Source organism: Electrona antarctica (genome assembly GCF_951216825.1).
Source record: "Electrona antarctica genome assembly, chromosome: 23".
Taxonomy (NCBI): domain Eukaryota; kingdom Metazoa; phylum Chordata; class Actinopteri; order Myctophiformes; family Myctophidae; genus Electrona; species Electrona antarctica.
The window spans coordinates 12278766-12302244 of record NC_136804.1 but is presented as its reverse complement, the minus strand read 5'-3'; the positions used below and the strand labels follow the sequence as shown (position 1 = coordinate 12302244).

The 23479-nt window shown below is 42.4% G+C and overlaps 1 protein-coding gene across 3 annotated transcripts; it reads left to right on the top strand.

Annotated features, from left to right (window-relative positions):
• Nucleotides 1-96: 96 nt before the first annotated feature.
• trim24 (tripartite motif containing 24) lies at nucleotides 97-21654 on the top strand. Of its 3 annotated transcripts, none has more exons than XM_079493736.1 (19): nucleotides 97-874; nucleotides 1276-1394; nucleotides 2643-2790; nucleotides 4265-4397; nucleotides 5196-5312; nucleotides 5656-5770; nucleotides 5958-6104; nucleotides 6908-7022; nucleotides 7489-7682; nucleotides 8347-8640; nucleotides 10127-10249; nucleotides 10910-11039; nucleotides 11610-11670; nucleotides 12561-12693; nucleotides 17479-17843; nucleotides 18470-18584; nucleotides 19104-19169; nucleotides 19385-19546; nucleotides 19792-21654. In XM_079493736.1, the coding sequence occupies exons 1-19, from the start codon at nucleotides 592-594 to the stop codon at nucleotides 20644-20646; spliced, it is 3675 nt and encodes a 1224-aa protein (XP_079349862.1). In that variant the 5' UTR covers nucleotides 97-591; the 3' UTR covers nucleotides 20647-21654. The 3 variants fall into 3 exon arrangements, with proteins under 3 accessions (XP_079349862.1, XP_079349861.1, XP_079349860.1); XM_079493735.1 differs by having other exon boundaries at nucleotides 8302-8640; nucleotides 11613-11670; XM_079493734.1 differs by having other exon boundaries at nucleotides 8302-8640.
• The last annotated feature ends 1825 nt before the right edge of the window (nucleotides 21655-23479 follow it).

Genomic DNA, 23479 nt, shown 5'->3' with positions numbered 1-23479 from the left:
GTGCAGTGCATGTATCTGTCGCATAGGGGTCTGTCGTTGCTCGTTTGCTATTTGGACTGACGAGCAAGTCCATCTAGGTTTGTACTCAGACAACCACCGTACCTACCTTTTAACAATCGCAATGGCGTGTGGGTAGTTGTAGTGTTGTTGGAAAGAATGCACAAATGTTTGCCTTTTTTAACGCCTCTACGAACTTTACAGTTTCGAATATTTATAAGAATTTACTCGTCTATGAATCTGTGCGTGTTATATACTCCATCTGTTTGTGTAAAAATGTCTTCCAAGGGGTTTATTTTTTATCGGACACATGGGTGAGCTAAAGTTGGCTAGCTAGCTAGCTTAGCTTGTAAAACGGGAAGAACATTTACTCAACTAATCGCAGTTAATGAGTTCAAATAACGTAATTAAGGAAATAACTGCACCGCGAGTGTTGTAATGAATTACAATAATATTTGATGTGCACGTCTGGCTTTGCTGGAGCCAGAGAACATTTAAGGCTAGCCAAGCCATTGCATTGTTCCCATTCGGAAAATATCATATTGATTGATTGACTATTAATCGATTGCAAAGAAAAAAGGAAGCTGCATCAAAATGGATGATAATACTCAGAATCTTGACGATGATATCGTCATCATCGTTGAGAACGAGGCCGAGTCTCTCCCCGCGGAGGAGGAGAGGCTGAAGCAGCTGCAGGGAGGCGCATCGTTCGGGCTCATGGATACCTGTCCCAGCTGCAAGCTGAGCTTCCACAACAGGGAGCCCAAGCTGCTGCCATGTCTCCACTCCTTCTGCAAGAAGTGTCTGCCGCCCCCCTTCAGGAGCGCAGACCCCCGGCGCGGAGACCCGCAGCCTCCTCCCGACAGCAACAAACCATGTGAGAAAGCAACCACAAGTAACATCTTCTATGTTCATTCAACTCTGAGAGGAGGATACACACGATGGAACCAAATTATGGTCCTCATGGTCACTCACAAATGTTTCTGTCACTTGTCTCAAGGAGTGATTTGATTCCTTTTGTGTATTGTAAACTATATCATATAAACAGTTTATATGATTCCAGTTTATAATAAACTGGCTTGCACAGTTGATGTACAGCATCCAACTTACCACACGTTGCATTCTCCTTTCATGACATGAAATTAGCAAGACTTAATCGACTAGCCAAAATGCTCTGCTAAGAAATATAGAGAATAGAAATTCAACTCGCAACGAAGCTCCCTTGCTAAATAATTGCATGTTTTGTTTTATCATTTCTTTAAATAATTGTTCTAGCAGTAGGTGCCATTCGTTGCCCTGTGTGTAGACAAGAATGTTGGGAGATGGATGTATTGGACAACTTCTTTGTCAAAGACTCAGCGGAGGTGCCAAGCAGCACGGTGGAGAAAAGCAGTCAGGTTGGTATCTTGATTCTCCTCGAGGCTATGAAAAGAAGGTACAGGTGCTTCACAACATTTTTGAATATTGTGGAAAAGTTAATTTTCTTCCGTAATATAATTAAAAAAGTGAAACTTTCATATATTATAGATATATTTAAAACCCTTTTTGTTTTAATCTTGATGATTCTGGCATACAGCTCATGAAAATCAAAAGATCCTATCTCAAAATATTAGAATATTGTATGAAACCACTAAAAAACATTTATAATACAGAAATGTCAACCATCTGAAAAGTATGTTAATTTATGCACTCGATACGTGGTCTGAGCTACTTTTAAACGAATTATTTCATCAATGCGGCGTGGCATGGAGGTGATAAGCCTGTGGTGCTGTTGAGGTGGTATGCCCAAGTTTGCTTTGATAGCAGCTTTAAACTCATTTGTATTGTTGAATCTAGTGTCTCACACTTTACTCTTGACAATACAACATAGATTCTCTGTGGGTTTCAGGTCAGGCCAGTTGGTTGGTCAGTTAAGCATAGTAATACCATGGTCAGTACACCAATTACTAGTAGTTTTTGCACTGTGGGCAGGTGCCAAGTGCTGCTGGAAAAGGAAATCAGTGTATCCATGAAGCTTGTCAACATATGGAAGTGCACAGTGCTGTAAAATATCCTAATAGATGGTTGTGTTGACTCTGCAATTGATAAAACACAGTGACGATTTGGGGCTATGTTAACTTCACACTGGAGTCAACTCAGCAGATGCGCAACGTACCAACGAAGTGGCCAAATGTATGGAGAACCGGGTTGACTGGAAGTGAAGATGGAGGACTCGTCTGAGGACGACCTAGAGAGGGAGAGTTTTTGAATTATGGAAGAAAATGAACTTTTCCACAATATTCACATTTTTTGAGAAGCACCTGTATCCATATGGACATGAACGTCACTTTCTTTCTTCACGCCTTGTTTTTGATGTGCTGCACACAAATGTAATTGTATTGAGCTATCTAAAAAGACGATAATCTGACAAAGGTTGCAAACATTTTAAAATATTTTGGTCTTATTCTTGTGCACCCAGTTCTCATGAATTTAAAAGCATTCCATTGAACTTTCAGCTCTTTTTCTTTACCTCCTAGTGCATCGTGTCCTTACTGTAGCTTCATTACATAGCGTTGATTCTCCGTCCTAACTTTTGTTTGACCTGGGGTAACTTTCTTGGGTATCTGTGACTCATACCCACACATCACTTGGCCCTTCCATTTTAGGTGTGCATGAGCTGTGATGACAACACAGAGGCCACAGGGTACTGTGTGGAGTGTGTGGAGTTCCTGTGCGTGACGTGTATCGAGGCCCACCAGAGGGTCAAGTTCACCAGGGATCACACCATACGGCAGAAGGAGGAGATGTCTCCAGGTAATGTGTTTCACCATCACATACTCTGCTTGGTCAAGTTCAAGCCAATTGACAGGCAGTTGAATTTTAAGTAGCCCTGGGCTGAAAGTACCACAGAATGTCTGCACATAGAAAAATAGAAGGTACGTGGGCCTACATTAAAATGGAATTGCATGGCCTGTGTAAGAAATCTTTACATGAAATTACAGGTTTCCAAGACAATCTGTAACAAAACTGAGATTGGAGGCGTGCTTGGCTACAGTGACAAACGTATTGAATCTGTAGCTCTTTGATTGTTCAATATTTTGAAGTTGTAGGAGAGTTGCAAGCTGTACATAATGCAATGTCACATGCTGTCTGGTATTATGGTGTTTGCTGTTTCAAGGATCACATGTAATCATTTTTAACAGATGTTCACCTAGACTGGCAAAAATCAGCTGGAAAAACTACTTTTGTCTTATCTGCCACCTTAATGCTACCAAACTTCAGATATAAAGCAACAGCTTTTCAGTTGACAAGCTGTCACAGCCTTTAGCCTATTTCAGGGGTGGGCAACTTTGACGATGGCAAGGGCCGCTATATTTCCACACTCACTCCCTAGGGCCATATATTACTATGTCGTAGCAAAAATAGCCGATCTACAAGCTCAAAACGCGTCGCAGTTTTGAGCTTGTAGATCGGCTATTTTTGCTATTTTCAAATTGAAATCTTGAATTATTTTTTTGCTATTTTTGAATTGGAATCCTGAAAATTAACATTTTTATGTCATTTCAAATGCCTTTAATTATATTTGTGTTGAGCAATGAGCTACTAATTTAGACTGAAGTAATTAAAGCGGGTCGTGTTTGGCATGTTGTGGAATTGTAAACAGCTGAAACCAATATTATATCAGTATATTCTGACATTAACCTGAGGGCCGCATTAAGTGAAGGGGGGGGGGGGCGCATGTGGCCCGCCAGTTGCCCACCCCTGGCCTATTTGAATGAATCAAATGCACTGTGGTTGGATTGGGACACTTAGTTTTACAGGTAATTTCAGGACAGTCCACATTACTTACTTACAGTCCACATAGCAGTGTGTAAATATGTCTGACCAGTCAGGGTGTGTGAAATAGCAGATCTACAACCTGCGTGACATGTGAGTCAATTAATATCAAGCTTACAGAGTTGAAAAACATCTCTCTTAACTAAGCGTCACTCCGTTGTCCCATCACTGACATTCACGCTCACACTAGATTGTTATTTTCGACAAAGACTGTTGCGACAGAGGGACAAAAAGAGGGGGCCAAGTATATAGCAAAATATATAGGGTTTAAGTGACATGCAAAATTAGTGACTTCCCAATATTACTCAAACATGACCATCTTGATACCATTTTTATTTATTGACTGGATTTGCTCGGATCAGGAGAATTACTTAATAATATGCAAAAGAAATAATAATAATAATAATGTATATTAAAAAAAAACATCCCTCTTTGCTTTTGTATATTCCAGAGGCAATAGGCTTGTCCTCACAGAAGCCTGTGTTCTGTGACATCCACAAGCAGGAGCCATTGAAGCTGTTCTGTGAGACGTGTGACCGGCTCACCTGCCGAGACTGTCAGCTACTCAGGCACAAGGACCACAAGTACACAATCTTGTTATTTATCCCAATTTTCTTAAAATGTAGTTATTATGACGCAATCCTTACTTGTGTATAGTTCCTGTCACTGTTGTCCCCTACTGTTCTTTTTTTTGGGCCACATGTCTGCTCTGATACACATGGCATTGGCAGCTGCATTGTTTCAGCTGGCATTGTGGAGTCTCACTCACCAGGAGGTCATAATGTGTGCGGATGAACATGCTATCCTTCCCAGCTCTGGTTCTACAGACCATCCTGTAGGAGTCCTGTAGTGCAGCGACAGAGATCGCCCTGCCCAGCTGGCTTCCCACCCACAAACACGGTCAATTGTGTTCTTTGGAGCGCCCAGCCAAACCGGATCCATCAAGGATTCAACTAAGACACACAACTTGTTTGTGATGCATGTTTTGTTCACCGGAGTGGGGAACTGGGGGAGAGATCATGAACCTCCCCATGCGTTACACATTTGTGGTGAAACCCCTCAATGTCAGGTGAAAAGTAGTGTCTGGCAACTCCATGTGTATTTGGAGAAGTGATAATTGACTCCATCCCCAGTCCAACAGGGGGATTTGTCACCAAAAGGACTGTGCATGGGGAACAATTGGAAATCATAAAATTGTGGATGGAAATTATTCATTTGATTGAATACGTGTTAGAAAAAAGTATAAGTACAGTTATACAACAATGCCTCAAAGGCATGAAAAAGCCCTGGCTCCTTGTTTCCATTCCTATGTATTAAATTAATCATTGGCAGCTATGTTGCAGTTTTGTTTCTGTATGCTTATATCATTGTTCTCTGCATAGCTACCAGTTCCTTGAGGATGCATACAGGAACCACAGGCAGTATTTGGAGAGAATGACAGCTCAGCTACAGGAGAAACGGAAGGCCATTGAGGACGTCTCCAAGTGTATCAGTACTGGGTAATGGAATCCTCTACACTAGAGTGTGGTAATATTAAAGCTTGTTTTATTCAGACAAAAATGGTAACCAAATGTATTAATTAATTTGTTAAACTGTTGTTTTGGTTGTCCGATGTGATGTATTTCCTGAAAAATGATCGTGCATCCAAGACAGCCGAATAGTCAGAACTATCCTGCCTGCTACCGTCACCCATAACGGAGTTCCTATTCTGAAACTGGGGATTGATGTTTACGTTTGTTATGATAGAGATTCATTCATTTTTATCCACATTTATTTACATTGAGACGGAATTGGCTTTATGCTTGGCAGCATTAAGCATAGATTGTCTTTTCTTCATGATAGGCTCCAGCAAGTTGATGAAAATCGCAAGACGGTCACCAATGAAATCAAGAAGTCCATTTGTAACTTGATCATGGAGATCAACAGGAAGGGAAAGATCCTGGTTAACCAGCTTGAGGTATGCATATCTAGCTCATCCACAATCTGTTATTTATTTATTTTGCATATCCCCATTTTCTCCTCAATTTAGTACTAGTTGCCAAATCCTTGTGTGACCTTTGGTCCCTCTCGATTATTTTTTTTCTTTCTTTTTGGATAATGTTGTTTCAAATTTAGTTACATAAAGCAATATGTTTGATTCTCAGGCTCTGACCAAGGACCACGAGTCCGGGCTGAAAAAGCAGCAGGAAGACGTGAGCTCTCTGACCAGACATCTAGACCATGTCATCAGCTTCACAAAGTGGGCCACAGCCAGCCACAGCGGCACAGCTCTACTCTACTGCAAGAGACTGGTACAAACACTAAAATATACACTCTTTGATCTAACGGGATGTGACACCATGACATTTCATCTTCATCCTATGGGAAACGCAGAGCGTTTACTAGAGACATTAATCAGAGAGAGGGATTGCTTGATAGATCCCCCATGTTAGAACAAGAATTCATACAAATTGAGAAATTCATCAAATAGATTGTTTTGAGTTGACGGATGATCCTTGAGGGATTGGTTTTTGCAAGTCCGTTGGTGTTTATGTGATTTCTAATTCACAAATGTGGTGCTGTATGCTTGCCATCTTTCTGTTTTTCTTCATTTCCTTTCTCACCGCATTCATCGCTTCAGCTTCCCGTCTGCCTTTAGTAAGTAGGGTCGGAGAGGCTTAGTCAGTATCAGCTGCGCCTATCCCCGTTTCAATGTGCTAGCCCCCTGGGAGAGGTGGAGTACCACACCTACCAACACTTAGACACAACACCGGGAGGAGCCTGTTTCCTATATGACTCTTATAACCCCTGAGATTTGTGCAGGTAAACCAAACTGAACTAAGCAAATAGTTCACCTGGGAAAACCTGCATCTAGAGTTGAACCCTTATGTCCCTATTCTGGGCATGTCATAACATTTGTCATATCTACAAGCTCGCAACGCTACAGAGATTGTAGATTGGCTATGTTTGTTGTAGAGGGGAAAAGGAGGAGTTTAAAGATAAGACTTATGGGGGACCCCAGGCAACGAAGTTGGTATATAGGGTGGGTTTAAGTTAAGTACATGATGGAAGGCTCTCTGACATGAGTTAGTGACACCCCCCTCCCCCTCCCCAGATCCTTTTCCAGATCCACTACCTGATGAGGGCCAACTGCAACTCCTCCATTGTCCCACAGAGCACGGTTCGCTTCCAGTGTCGCTCTGGATTCTGGGCCACTAACGTAGACCTGGGTAAGACTTCTAAGATCACAACTACTTATAAGAATATTTTGAATAATTCAAGTAATAACATGCAGACATCTGTATTTGACAATGTGTCTGGTTGGAGTGACCATGTTCTGGCCAGGTTTACGCGACCACAAAACGGTGGTTGACAATAATACTGTTGGACGTTATAAAAATACGAAGGTGTTAAGGTTAACTCTGACAGTCAGAGTTCAAAGCATGGTATTAACAGAATAATAAAGTAACAAGGACATCATCACATTTAGAAAAAGCTAATGACTAAACTGAACATCATTTCAATTTATTTTAATATCCTCTCCTAGACTTATATAATTTTAATTACATGAATTGTGCGTGAACTGTGGGTGGTGACTGCTGCACCAGCAGAAGGCGTTGCCATGAAACGTAGCTTGTAGAGTTGCATCTTTGCCATTTTCTCTTAGTTGAAAGTGGTTCACTGTGTTTTTCCCAGGTTCTCTGATAGTAGAGAGGGCCCCAGGCCGGCCGCCCCTTGGCCCCTTGGCCCCTGGCCTGCCTGGCCAGCAGCCTGGCCAGCAGCCTGGCCATCAGCCTGGCACCAGAGCAGAGGCCCCTGGCCCTACTGGGGGTCTGTCCGCCACCACTGCACAGCAGCGCCAGAGCACCCTGGCCCAGCTCCAGATGCAGGTGAGGGTTCAGTCATTTTAACTGGCTTATGGCCAGCCTAATTAAAAGTGGATTGTGCCTTCTGCCTGCACTATTCATATGTTTAATTCGTCATTTTAATGCCAATAGAAAAATCCGTGACATACACACTATCTCATTTTAACACGGCAATCCTATAGTATTATACCCAGTCCTGATGGTGGCGGTAACTTCACCATTATGCCGATTTTGGCGATATCACTTCCGGTTCAACAGACGTAAACATCCGCTAGCTTTTTTGCATTCAGATGTCCGGGATGCTAAGCTATCATCGTTGATTTTAATAACTAAGTCAAATTAATTAATTGCCGTGTGTTTGATACAGCAGTGTGAGAAGACAAGAACATGGTTGAACTGTTTTGGCCATATCTGTTTTTCTTTTTTTGTAATTGATTAATAAAATATTGCTTTGTGTTAATATACCCTTTTGTGATTACATTGATAATATGTATTTGTATAGTGTATATGAAAGCATCATCAATAATACAAGTTTTTTATTTTTAACCCATTTCATCATGGATTTATGATATTTTCTGTACTTCTTTTAAGGAAAACAAAAACGCTTCCTAAATTGATCGCATTGAACATGTTTTCAACCCAGCCCTGGTCGGTTCCCCTCACCCCTCCCTCACCCCTCTCCTTGCAGGTGGAGAAGCTGGCGCAGCACCCCAACCGGCAGCAGCCTCCACCCAACCACTGGTCCTGGTACCAAAACGTCAGGCCACCTGGGGCCTCCGGCCCTCCCGGGCCCCCACCACCTGCGAGGCCCATCCAGGGGACGGGCTCCCCCTCGCAGGGTCCCCCTGCCCTGGTGCAGCAGCAGCAGCAGCAACAGCAGCAACAGCAGCAGGGGCGTAGGTACGGAAGTTCTCACCCCAACGCACAGCCGCGCAGCCCCACCTCGTCTATGCTCCACAACACGGGATTCCCCCCAGCTCAAGTAAGTGGGTGGGGCCTTGGAGGGTGGATGCTTATGGGCAACACGGTGGCATAGACTGTCCTGTATACTGTAGCTAACAATAGTGGGCAAGAAATGTGTTCATTTTAAAATGTCTGTATTTACTGTAGATACAAAAGTCCTGTGTTAATTACTACCTGTCATATCAATGCGTGATTACATCGGCAGGTACTAAGTACCAATTTCAACCAATAAAATGATGACGCTGTGTGCAGGAGTTTAAATCTGATAGCTTGATTGGCTGAGGAAGCAACCAGCCCCTGTTTCACTAGGAAATACGTCTTGATATCGTCGTCAAAAGCCTTTTCAGTCAGATGGTCTTTAACAATGCCTAGTACTTAGGTTCTTTCCTTCTTCCAAAGACTTATTTTTAATCAGAGAGGAGATCTCATTTAAAAATGAGGCCAGGGTGAGTGATGAAGCATATTTCCCCTGGGGTTGTATCTCTCTAATCTCACACAGATATATAGGTCCATCTCAACTAATTAGAATATTTTGTAAAAGTTCATTTTCTTCTGTAATATAATTCAAAAAGTGAAACTTTCATATATTCTCAATTCATTGTGCATAAAGTGATTTAAAACCTTTTTTGTTTTAATCTTGATTATTATGCCGTACAGGTCATGAAAATCAAAAAATCCTATCAATGAATTAGAATATTTTACGAGACCACTAAACTTTTTTTTTTTTAAACGAGAAATGTCGACCATCTGAAAAGTATATTAATGTATGCAGTTAATACTTGGTCTGGGCTACTTTTGAACAAATAATTTCATCAATGGGGCGTGGCATGGAGGTGATCAGCCAGTGGCACTGTTGAGGTGTTATGGAAGCCCAGGTTTGCTTTGATAACAGCCGTAAATTAATTTGTATTGTTCAGAAGGTGTGGAAAACACCTTCCTCTTGATAATACAACCTAGATTCTCTGTGGGGTCAGGTCAGGCCAGTTGGCTGGTCAGTTAAGCACAGTAATACCATGGTCAGTACACCAGTTACTAGTAGTTTTGGCTCTGGAAACACACACTGCTGGAAAAGGAAGATCAGCATCAACATAAAGCTTGTCAATGTACGGAGGCACACAGTGCTGTAAAATATCATAATAGATGGTTGTGTTGAGACTCTGGACATGAGAAAACACTGATGTTTTAGGCTGTGTTATCTGCTGGTGTTGATCCACTGACGGTGAAAACTAAATGGTTTCAACACATTGTCAACAACATTGTGCCTCAGTATGTTGACAAGCTGTCATCTGTCATTTTAGATATTTGCATTGGCTTTGCTATTCAAGCTATACAAGCTCACTTTTTAAACATTTTTGAAAAATGTTGGGAACTACTGGTTTAGATTAAGGCATTTGTAGAATCAGCCTTAGGTCTTAATGGGCTAAATAACCCCCAGGTTATAAATCAACATCTCGGATATAGTGTAACATGTTTTAACATTTATTCTGATGATTTCCTCCATCCAGTCCCTGAGAGAACTGATTCACAGCTCCAACTTCCCTCCCAAACCCATGGACGCCATGCAGGGCACCTCACGCTACGCCCACCCCCACACCTCCGGATCAGCCACACAAGCTCAATTACAGCAGGTTGGTCAAAGAACAGAATGGTGGAACATTTGACCCAAGACCTGTTTTGGGCCCAACTGTGGAAAACACAGTTTCTTGTTGTATCATATGAAACTACGGATGTACAATGTCATATATTTTTTGGAGAGGCTGGTTTTTGATCAACTGATCCATCAGCTGATTGTATTTCATTTTATTTTTTTCTCGTTAATCCAGGTACAACATTGGTAAAGTTTTTCGGACATGCCTCTCTTGAGATAATGGAAGTTGTAGCATTAGTTTAGGGGGTTGCAACACTTGAACACTTTGTTTTACTAGTTTAGTAAAACAAGAATTCCTTACAATGTTTTTTAATAATGGGTGACATGGAAGCACCATGTGTACATACATGCACGTGGTGCTTCCAAGTCACCTATAGACAGCCTGTTCAAGCATTGGACATACAAATTCAAAATTCAGTTGATACTGATGGTTTGATCTGATATGGATTGTCTTCTGATATATTGTCACATCCCTTTTAACTTAAGAAATAGCACTGACAGGGTAATTTCATAAAGTTGTTTATCTTAATTATAGTTTTTTCTTTCTTTATCCCTTTGGGGCTACAAATCCTTGTGTGTGTACTGCTGCAGTTGGCAGAACCAAAACTGAATTATTGGGTTGTACTTGTTTTGTTTGTAGCAGCGGGGTCTAATGGATCCCAACTTCCTGAAGAGGACTGAGGCCAGTGGTAGTACCATCCCGTCCATCACCATCTCCATCCCTAGAAGCTTCACCCAGAACGTTGCCTCAGCGGCCACAGACAGGACCGGTATACTTGACCAAACAAGATTGCATTTATACATATTCACACAACCGCAGTGATGTAAATAGGTTTTCAATCTAATGGGTCCTGGGACCCAGGGGTGGTCTTTTAGATTGGTCCCATGGACATTGTATGAGTCCCACTTCAACGACGGTAGGAGTCATATTTTGTCATTTTTACAAATTGCAGCATTTAACTCCCATTTCATCTTATATGGTTATATTCATGCAGAAAATATATCTGAAAGAAATAAACACAATTCTAAAACTGACAATTGCAAAGTATATGCAAACAAAGTAGATTAAATGGCACCAAATGACAGTACAGTGCTGATTACAGTAGTGTGTCCATGGGATCCCCAGAAAGGTCCACGGATGTGTCCATTATCAATAATCTGTGTTTTGGGATGCAAAATGCACCCTATTAGCATCACTGCAACCACATAATTTGATGAATATAATTCATTATCGGCTGGAAGTTAATCAGTTATTTCTGTTGTCACTAACGTCAACGTGTTAACATGAGATCAAGTCCTTTTTTTTTTTTAAATGTATTTTGTTCCGTCTGTCATGCAAGGAGTGCAAGGAAGACAGGATTCACCGATGGCTAAGCCTTCCTCCTCAGACAGAAGTACAGGGTAAGGCTCACTCTGTCCCTTTTTTATTTAAATCTTTTAAGATTGCAACAGTTCTTTTGCTACTGAAAAGCTGTTTGAAACTTAATGTTAGTCAGCCAAAAGTAAAACGTCTCTGAAGGAAACCGGGAAAGCATCTGTCATTTTAGAATTTAGCTATATGTACCGTATACTGCGTATAGCAACATCGTTGTTAGAAGGAATTTGTAGAATTGACCTTGGGTCTTAATGGGCAGGGGTGCACATTATTGTTTTGGGCTAGTCCTCAAAGGAGCACCTGGAGATGTAGCTTGGTGCGCACAGCGGTGGGGGGGACGGGGACGTTCCTATTCTGCCACAATGTGCTGCGTTCACACGGGCAGATGCAAAAGATGCAATGCTACAGTGTTTTTGTAACATTAAGCAGCAGGAAAATCCCTTTAGCAGCAGGTGCTCGTTTATCATTAGCACAACCACTACAAACCTTACACACCTAATGCTGCAGGTTCCATTAAGTAATTCCAACGTGTGTAACCTACAATGTTTAAGTGACAGATGCATGGTTTTCCTATTGTAAATATGGTCGCTAACGTGGCGACTAGCACTTTGACAGTTCACCATAGCTTTCCCTTTCAGTTTCAAAAACGTATGAACCTTACGGGTCCATTTGGTTCCATTTTTGTACAATCTCAGAGTTACATACTCAGTGTTTCCTGTGAGCCAACATGCACAATTGCAGCACCCTGACTCTGTTTCACCAGAATGGAACAGAACCTTGATTAGTATCAGCACCAGTAACACTTGTGAAGGAAGTAGGGGGCCCAGGTTCTTTCCAAAATGGCGTGTGTGCATATAACTCATTCCCTAACCCGTGTTTCTGTACTGTATCTCTCTGTGTGTGTGTGTGTTTGAAGGACGTCGACATCTTGGAAGCAGCGCTCCACTGAGCCGCCAGCCTCCACCCCAGCCAAGAGACGACGAAGGTCGTCCCCCGGCCCCATCATCGTCATCAAGGACGAGCCGGAGGACGAAGATGAAGTTCATTTTGTAAGCAAATGACTCAGGTTTTATAAATCAGTGCTTCTCAAACTTTAATTTTAAGGACCCCCCGGTTTAGTATGCAGTAGGCCACGGACTCCCTTAACATTGACAGGGTACAAATGGACCTGCAAGGTTCAATTTGTTATCATTTGTATACTGTCAAGAGTGACAGACCTGTAAGGGTCCACTTGGTTCCTAACTATCAATAATTTAGTAAAAAGAAGGCGGCGATCAGAGCACTCAAAAGTTTAAAAATGAGGAGAGGGTGGATAAAAAAGTACTTTATTTAGAAATGTTTTAAAAATCCAACATGTTTCGACTACAAACAAGTCTTCATCAGGGCAGGTAAGATAATTCAATCAATAATTTAGCTGAAAATCCCCTGGAACCCCCTCAAGGACCCCTGGGGTTCCCGGACCCCACTTAAAGAACCATTGGTTTAAGTCCACAACACTGGACAATGTGGGATTGTCGTTGTGTTTTCTTAGTAGGAGCGCATAAGAGGACCCGAGACCCGCACGGGTCGGATCCGTGTTTTATCATCACTCGGAGCTGGGTCGGAATCGGCCGTATGTCCCACGAAACTCGGGTCTGTATCTGTGTAATACCTGAGTGGATCCGAGAAGACCTGTACTATTGTCTGACTGTGTGCGGTGCGACCGCGACATGCTGCACTGATGGAAGACAAATGCAATGAAGTTTAACTTTTGCGGCAGCCAGATGGAAACCGCAAGGTTCCCAGTTCAATCCCAGGCTCCCCCAGAGTTGGTGTCGAATTTCTGGTTCGGGACCATTTGTTTTGGACCCGTGAAGAGCTCTACCAGGAACACAGTCGAGTTGCAGCTGAAAGTAGTTTTCTACATGACAAAATACTACATTCCCAGTCCTCAGTTTCAGCCATTGGCTGACAGGCATATACAAACATCATGGCTCGTTTGATTATTTGAAGAAATCATTGATGTCTATAAATCTTAAAGAGATGGATGAAAAAAAACCAACAACTGAGGAGTGACTTCATAATTGTTGTGGAGTAAGTCAATATAAAAGTGGATTGAAAACTCAACATTTCTGAAACTGAAAAGTGGGAAGAAAGCTGAGACCCGTTTTCTTGGGAATTTTACTGAAGATGAGGTTGCTCAATGTATAAAACTGTATGACAAGGTGGTGGGTGTGCTGCATGTCGAGGAGTAAACACATCGGTCTGGGGTCGGATGGGGCCAGAGTTATGGGGAAAAGCGCAGGAGTGGGAGCTTTACTCAAAAAGGACAATCAATTTTCTTTAAAGATTATTTGTTTTGGCATTTTCTCCTTTATCCGACAGTGACAGTAGAGAGACAGGAAAGGCAGGAGAGAGAGAATGGACGACACACGGCAAAGGGCCCAAGGTCGGACCCAAACCCAGGCCAGCTGTGGGAAAGACTCATTCCCTTCATGGCACGCACACTACCAGGCAAGCCACAGGGGCAGTCCCTATTCTTATTGCACATTGTGCTCAGTTGGCAGCAACCAAGGCCATGAATAAACAGTGTTAATGGGGTCTACTGATTCTACCATCACTCTACCACACGACTGAGTCGCCTCCGTCAACTGAAGGCCTGGCCTCCCTCAGGGTGAGGATATACGGAGCCTGCAACAACCACGTGCTTTCCTTACGTCACTGAGTAGAGGGCATCCAATCCAACTGGCCTTTAATCATCAAGGAGATCACCGAAGAGGCACCCAGGGGCAATTGATGAGTGCAATGAACAAGCTTCTAACCTTTATTCAGTATTCATTGCCTGTAATCACACCTTCTTCGTTGTGATGTCCTCCCTGTCATGAACAAGCTCAATCTTGTATTCCAGAAAGACATTGTAAAACATTTCAGTGTCACTGCACTCTCACAGCTATGTGAAGCCTTCAGACCCAGAGTGACAAAGGTTCCAAGATGAATGCAACAACTGTGTCTACAGGGATGTGGAGATGACACAGGGAAGTGACTAAACAAACAAAGAGTGCTACATCAACCCTCTGACTGAAGCTTTATAACCTTGCTTCCCAGAGGAGGACCTAGCTGTCATCAAAACCCAAAAGATAGCCACAGAATGCCGGTGAGTCCTTTTATTCTGGCTATTGCTTTCCTGTAGGCTATTTTGTCAGCAGCCTGAATTTATTTTTTAAATCATTGTATTCGACCAAAATATCTCAATTGAAACCACATGCTAAATGATTACACGTGATATGACGCTACACAAATATGATGTTACATGTATTGAGATTTCAAAAGATAATCGGCCTATTGCACACTGCTTGTAGGCTTGCACAGACTAAAATATGTAAAAGGTCAAATACAATGGAGGACTACTGAAGCCCTCTAAAAAAGGTCATACTAATTATCTCTCACCATTTCCACACAGATCATCATGAATCTGCTTCACCAGCCGCATTGTGGATTATTTCAACGGTGACCCTGCACTGATTAGTAGCACAAATGTGACTTTGGGACTACGAGGATTAAGATTGCAAACTGCCTGTGATATTTTATCCAAGAGCTTCACAACATTTATCTAAAGGGGACAAAAGTGGCCTTGTGTCAAGTGTACCAGCAGAGCAGGGATTCTCGCTGCAACAAAAAAAAAGAATCAAAACCATGCTCAGAAGCCACCTGAAAGGAGAAAGTTGGAGACTTCTGAATTTTAAATCAGCAGCTACTCACTTCCATGAACTGAGCTTTGTTGCAAATGGACGGAGCCTCAATGGAAATGTTGCAAGTTATAAAAAAGGCTCTTTTTAACTGTCAGTAGAAAGCCTAGGTTACTTGAACTGAAAGCTGTAAGCTTGATGCAATCAAAAATACAGTTCTTGTAAACCCATTTAGACGGGAACCCCTTTTGGTGTTTACCCTTCAAGACGGGAACTCCTTTTGGAGTTCTTGTTGCTATGTACAGTATATAGCAGCATAACATTTTTGTGATTTTCTTATTTTTTTTAAAATAAATAAGTTATAGTTTTTTAGAAAACATGGAATGGATTTAGGTGTTAAAATCAATAAGGTACACTACAATGTGTGGATTACTAACCGCCTCCCAGTTATGAGGCGGTTTAAAAATGTATATTTGTTTTGGTTAAATCGGTATCATTGTGCTCGAATGTTATGTCGGATTCCAATTGTCATTATGTTGCTGCCACTTTTCCTTTATAGAATGTTCTCTAACTCTGCACTTTACCGTGGCGCAAAGAAATGGTATTCCGAAGAAACAATTATTTGAATAAACTAATGATGTAAAAACAAGGCGGCTTCTTTTATTGACATTTTTTTATTTTATTGTATGCATGCTGGCTGCAGACAGACACTAGTGAATGCTAGTTAATTGTTATAAGAAAAACACACACACACAGTGCACCACAATATTATGTTTGTGTAGGTGCAGTGGTGTCATGCTCGTAGAACGCAGTACCACGCCGTGGTACCAGTAATTGTGACGTGCACGCGCAGGGACGGAACGGAACGCGTCCCCCTAGATTCAAGAGAAGACGCACCTAATCGACCTCGCGTCACCAGACTTTCCAAGACGCACCAAGTACCCATGGTCTAGGTTTACTGCCCCCCCCCCCTCTATTTTCGTACCGTGCCGAATCAAATGGATACTACTTTGCATAACAGCTTTAACTGTTTATTCCTGAGCACACGTAGCCTATACGGTAAGCATGCACACTTACAGCAGTAGGCTAGATGGATCCAGTAGTCTACTGCTGCTGTCTGAGTGGTGTTAATCTGCACACAGGAAGAATGCCTCCTCCAAAGAACAGATTCATTCGTCCAAAGCAAACTTTTTAGTTTTGTCTGACTATTTTTAGTCTATTGTGTTTGTCTAAAACTCTCGCACACTATTTAACAATATGCACGTACATGCACCCACATGCACGTGCGTGCGTGAAAGTGACATAAATTGTGTGGTACCAGTAAAAAAAAAAACACCATGACACCACTGTGTAGGTGTGGTGGACATCCCGTATGAGAGAACTCATATGGGATACACATTAAACAAGTTAAATTGCATGTCATTACACACAGAAATGTGCAGACAAAATTGGAACACTAAAATTGAAGCTGATGAGTGGGCAAGAGATGGAGATCTGTTACTGAACACACTAGCAATCGCAATGATTACTGAAGTAGGCTTTAACCTTTTTAACAAAGCATTTTAAATATCACTTACCGGTACCCTACCTAAATGTACATCTGTATAAGTAGAGAAACATTTGAGTAAGGCATGTGACACAATATTTTGTATTTAGTTTTAGCCTGACTGCTCACTCAACTTGCAGATGTGCTCAGCTTGTCAATATTAACATAGACATTTCTTCAGGTGGAGGTGGATTTTCTGTTTATTTTTTTACCAGGGACAGTGCACATTAATCAACATTTCAGTTTTCATATCCATGTAATTGGGGACTGTCTTGTCTGTTCATCATTTTAAACTATTTACAAAATAATTTGCTGGACCAGATATTACGGCCGCCTGTCGCCTACCAGATAATGTCTCACATTTGATGGTGTGCATACAGGCGTCGGAGTGAAAACCAACCCATGATGAGGTCAAGAGAATAGGCCTGCGAGACAGGATTGTGTTGAGGCAAAGATCTGGGAAAGGATACTAGAAAGTTTCTGCAGCGTTTAAAGTGACCAAGAGCACCTTACTCTTACTCTCCATCATTCTCAAATGGAAGAACTTTGGAACCACCATCTATTCTCGTCACCCAGCCAAACTTCATCTTCAAATTATTCAATAGATATGAATATATCCACAGGTGCAGTCCAGTGTAGGGGCGAGTCTACCAGACAGCAGCACTGGGGTCCAGTCCAACTCCCAGCAACAGAGGGAGACTCCGCCAGAGCCGGCCCCGGCAGCAGAACCCAACGGCCCCACAGGAACCCCACAGGAACAGCAGCCACAGGCCCAGCCTGAATTGGAGACAGAACTGGAGCCAGAACCAGAACCAGAACCCCAACCCATGACCCAACCGCAGCCAGTAAAGACCTCTGCGCCAGAGGAAGACCCCAACGAAGACTGGTGCGCTGTGTGTCAGAACGGAGGTGAACTGCTCTGCTGCGACAAGTGTCCAAAAGTGTTCCACCTGAACTGTCACATACCTGCGCTCAACGAGTCCCCCAGGTGAGCAAAAAATTAAGTTTAGTCAACTGGTTGATGGACAGAAAAAAAATGTAAGTGAAATAGAGCTAATACAAACCTGAATTTGGGCTCTGTCTGACCATAACGGTGTTGCCTTTCCTTTCCGTTAAATCAGTATAAATGCAGGTTTAGAACTGAAGAAGTGAAACAAATTTTCTCGCAAATTATAAATGGTGTGGCCTTCTGAGAAGTGGCTGTTTCAACGCCTGCATGCAGCATGCATGCATACTAGACTCTACAGTAAAGTTTGCTAGAGCAGTGGTTCCCAAACATTTCAAGACCCAAAAGAGAAAAGAATATCTATCTTGTTTGCTAGCTTTCTTTCTTGCTTTCTTTCTTTTCTGGCATTTCCAAATAAAGTATACTTACTTTTGTATTTAATTGTTTGAAAAGCAGACCACTCATGCATTTCAACACAGATGGGACGCAAGCTGTAATCATTTGACCATGTTTAGAATGTTACATAGATATGACCAATACAAATGAACAAGATTAGGGAGTGAAGATGATACCCGTGGCGGTAGAGCCATTTTGTCTTGGAAAATGAGTCTGGAAGAACACCTCAGGTGTAATAAGTCTTGTATCTGCTCTTGGTGTTTCTCTCCCAGTGGTGAGTGGTTCTGCTCGTTCTGCCGTGACCTGGTGTCTCCTGAGATGGTGTACAACATTGGCGAGAACGTCGAGACCGACAGAGAAGTGGCATTCCCTCTTATTGATAGAAGGGTACATTCATTTTATTTGTATTTCTTTTATTCTCGCCTGAACTGCTAAGACTTCCTATTATTGGGGGGGGGGGGGGGGGTCGTCTGTAGAACTTGAGCAGATGGATATTACAAAATCTTACTGTTTAACACATTTTGGGCGGGAACCCCTTTTGGTGTTAGTATTATGTTATGCTTTAGCTATTGAAAAATAGCAGATCTGCGTAGGTCTGCTATTTTTGAAAAATCGAAGAAGAACGACTGACATAGAAACATAGCTTTTTCAGAAAACTGTCAGGATGTAGAAGACATTTTTAGAATCTGATCTCAGGTCAAAATGGGTTAACCAGAATCTGTTTAATGGTCATGTATGTTCACCACATGTGAGGAAGTTGACATTGTTCTCATAAGAAATCAGAAAAATATATTCAGCAGACGAGAGGAAAATAATAGGTTATGTATTAATAGCAATGAGTAAACATGATCAATGCTCTGCAGGCATACCAACGTTAAATATTTAAAAAAATGTTTTGAACTTCAGAAGTGCGAGAGGCTGCTGCTGCGTCTCTACTGCAACGACTTCAGCACTGACTTCCAGCAACCATCGGTAAGAAACCACTGACCAAGAGCATGTGCAACACTTTTCATTGCATATTACTGATAATTCTGATGTGAATATGGCAAAAACAATTATAGATGCCCATTGATTAAATAATAAGACTTTCAGTGATGTCATAAAAGATGAGAGTATTCGTTGTGCTTGATTGTTTTTGTTGTCCATTATGATTTTGAAATTAGTCATGTGTTTTTGGACTTATGTAGGAGACGAAGAGGTACAAGGAGCTGATTAAGACGCCCATGGATCTGTCCATAGTGAAAGGCAAACTGGATGTGAAGTCAAAGTCAGAGACGCACTATGTAAACCCTGAGGAGTTTGTGGCAGACGTCAGGCTCATTTTCCTCAATTGCGCTAAGTACTACAAGGTTAGTATGGAATGGCTATACAACAACCCATGGACATGAATTCATTAGTCTGAGATATGGGATATTAGATAATATTAGATAACATGTTATTTAGTGTAGTGATGCTGTGTATATATAATGGCATTAAGTGGATGGTGCTCAATTCCTCATTAATGTCCGCCTTCATGTTAAAGTTTACAGCAAAGCTGACGATTTAAGGTTGCCCTGAAATCTCAGTTGTGTGAATTGTGTTGTGTGCGCCCTAGGCGACGTCTGAAGTGGGCAGCGCCGGCTTGTACCTGGAGGACTACTTCGAGGAGCAACTGAAGCTTGTCTACCCGGACAAGATCTTCCCCGGGGGCAGGGAGGAGAGAATGATCCCTCCGTTGGAGGATGAGATCGAAGATGAGGAGATGCCGGAGGATGGGGAGATGCCGGAGGATGGCATGACCCTCATCCTGACCGTCAGCCCCGCCGCAGAGGATATCCCACCGATGGAGGAGGAGGAGGATGGGGAGGAGGACGCCGCTCCACTGGATGACATGGGTCCAGCCCGCGAGGAGGAGGAAGAGAAGGAGAAAGAGGAGAGAATGGAGGAAGGGAAGGAGAGTGTGGAGGAGAAGACAATCTCTACTGACAGAGAAGAAGGGATGGAGGTAGCGGAGGAGGAAGAAGGGATGGATGGAGCTGAGGAAGGAGGACAGACGGAGGCGGCCGATGAGGAAGGACAGACGGAAGCAGCTGAGGAGGTAGGACAGACGGAGGCTGCTGAGGAGGAAGGAGGGACCGAGCCAGCTGAGGAGGACGGAGGGACGTCGTCGCCGCCTGCTGCGGATGACATAAAGCAGGAGGAGCAGACTCCCGTGGAGGAGGTGAAGGAAGAGCTGCAGCCAACTGCAGCCAACTGCAACCAACTGCAGCCAAGTGACTGTATCGACACTTATGCTAGCAGTGAACCCAGCGACCCGGCACCTTCCGCCTCCCCAAAAGACGACCTCCCTCCGCCCCTTACGGACAGCCCCGAGGACACCCCCGTAAAATCACAGCTGCAGGTGGAGGAGGGAGAGGAGGTGGCGAATGCAGCCAAAGACAAGACGGAAGGGGGGCAGGAGGTGGTGTGATAGGGGAGTGAAAGAGAGACAAACTAATGAAATTAAAAAGATGGATGATATTTGTCTTCCACCAAAGTGACCCCTTGCCGGCAACAAGGGGACATTATTTGCTGCAATCAAGACAATTATGTTTGTCACTTTGTCCTCTATAATTTGCAATAGGAAAAACGATACTGCAATACTAAAACTGTCCTGTGTTGTAGTTCACAACAGCTGCAGTATAACACAAATTGCTTTGTTTTTTTGGACCTGGCAAAGGTTTCAATTATACTGTAACATAAGGTTATTTTTTCTGATGACTACAGAAAGCACACAAATCTCATGAGGATCCAATGTCCTTTTATCATTTATCTTAAATTAATCATGTCAACACTTGTACATAACATCATTGCCATGTACTGTAGGTCCCAGAGCCACATTCAGTACATGAAAACACTTTCCTATTAGTTAATGCATGCAATAGTATTTATCGTGTCTCCATGCTATTATGTTTGTAGATATGTAGTTCACTTTAACCATTTCCTTTAGTTATAATCAGATGGTCAGGTCTATTTATGTTTTATTGTTGAATGCGTAACCGATGAGGCTGATGGAAATGGGACATAGTTTGTGTATAGAACGTCCTACATGGATTTTGGACATTGAGGGAAATTACCTTTTGAAAAATGACACTGCTCAATTGTGAGGATAATATAAAACACATGAATCTGCATTTCTCGTGGTGTTTTTTGTTTTAGTTTTTTTTAGTTTTTTCTTTTTAACTTTGATCAGGAAGGATTTTAATTTTTAACAAATGCCAAGTACCAAGTAATTACTTGCAACCCACCAACAATCGTCAGTCTACGCAGTGGTGGCAAAAGTACTTGCAATGACATTTAGAAATACTCTGTTACAAGTGAAAGTTTGGAATTCTAAGTACCAAAAGTAGAAGGTACTCTTTATGCAAAAGGTCCCATTTTTTTTTCCCCCACAAGTTTTGAAATGTAGAAAATGTCTAGTAAAAATCTTTTGAAAATTGCAGATGTAAACGCTCACAATCTGTCGCATCAAAATGTATACCGGGCTGAACTAGTTAATGTATGTTTTGTCCTCGCCCTTTTGTCCCTAAAGGGCGAGGTTGCGTGCACACATCCGCCTGGGTGACAGCAGAATGCTGGGCGAGCACTGGTGATTTGGAATGGGGAGTCGGATCAACATATGGAATGAATTCTTTACTGGCCATGTATGGAGCGTGTCTTGAGTGTACAGGGTTTGATGAGGTCAGATCAACATATGGAATGTCAGAACAGGTCAGCTCCATATATAGAGATTTAAGGGTGGCAGTGGGGGCAGTGTCTTGAGTGTACAGGGTTTGATGAGGGCCCAGGTAGGGCAGGGCCTGTTGAGAACTAGTTTTCGCCGGCTGCCAGGCACCGCTGCACGAATAACTTTGGGGCAGGCACGTCTAGAGTTTAACTGGACAGGTATCGGTCAAAGGGGAGACATCGAAGAGGAAGGATGGATGGGGGAGGATCAACATATGGAATGTCAGAACAGGTCAGCTCCATATATGGAGATCTAAGGGTTACGATTTCATAGTAAATGGTCGCTGCAGTCGCAATAATTCAAATCTGCAAAGTTAGTGTGTAGTGGAGAAAAAGTAGGCTACAACATTTGCCTCTGAGATGTAGTGGAGTAGAACTAAAAGTATTGAAAAATGTAAAGTACCTCAAAATTGTTCTTAAAAGTACAGTACTTAAGTAAATGTAAATTTCCACCACTGAGTCTACGTTGCTGACAACATTATTTGTTTAGTGAACTGGTGTTCTTGATGCCCTGTTTTCACAGATAGGCCTAGGTCTTTGATCAATAAGTATCTTATCACAACTACCCCAAATAAAGTGGAATGTTATCAACTGGCCAACAGTGCCTGACAAATAGCGCTACTTGTCTAAAGACTCAAGAGTTGGCAATATCACCACAGCTAACTAACCAACAAGATTACAGTTGTTGCTTCGAAAATAAAAGCATGGAATTTGATTTGATTTTCTTACAAAAAGTTTAATTTGGGCAATGCCGTAAAAACTATCATGATGTTGCTCCAGGGGACCAGTGTTGTTGTATATTAAAAATAGATTGGGTGTTGAGCTATTTATTGAGCCTCATCCAACACCAAACTACTTGTCAGTAAACACAAGGCCAAGGTTGCACTTTATACTGTTTTTAGATTGAAAGTATCTTAAAATGTCTGCTTTAATAGCTTAGACCAGGGGTCGTCAACAGAGCCTCTGGGGGTCCTCTAGGCCAGTCACTACAGGCGGCTGCCAAATCTTTGTGTGATAGGAACTTTTTTTGCTTTATTTTTGGACTTGTAGGCTAGTAGTGCCTTAGTGAAGTAAGTAAGGAAACAGGGGGAGTGACACGCAGCAAAGGCCGTCTGTATCAGGACTTGAACCTGCAACACGCTGTCAAGCCTGTCAGGCTACAATGGAGCCTATGGGTGGCCAGACCGCTAGGCCAGTGGTACGGGAACCAGGCCAGCATCCCTATTCTGAGAGGAAAATGTGCCGAAAATAGACCTACAAGCTCACAACGCCAGGTTTGGTGTAGAAGGAAAAAGGAGCAAACAGTACAGAGCCAAATGTCTTGTAGCCTATAGGTCAAGTTTACTTAGTATTGGGTTTAAATTGTTAAATGTCAGAGAAACAAAAAAATTACACAAAGATGTTGATAGTCAACGAAGACATGAAATCAATTAAAGGAATATAGTGGGGGTCCCTCCCTGCTTAGACTCTCTCATATGGGGTCCACCTGAAAATGTTGAAGATCCCTGGCTTAGACTTTAGACCCATTTACACTTTAT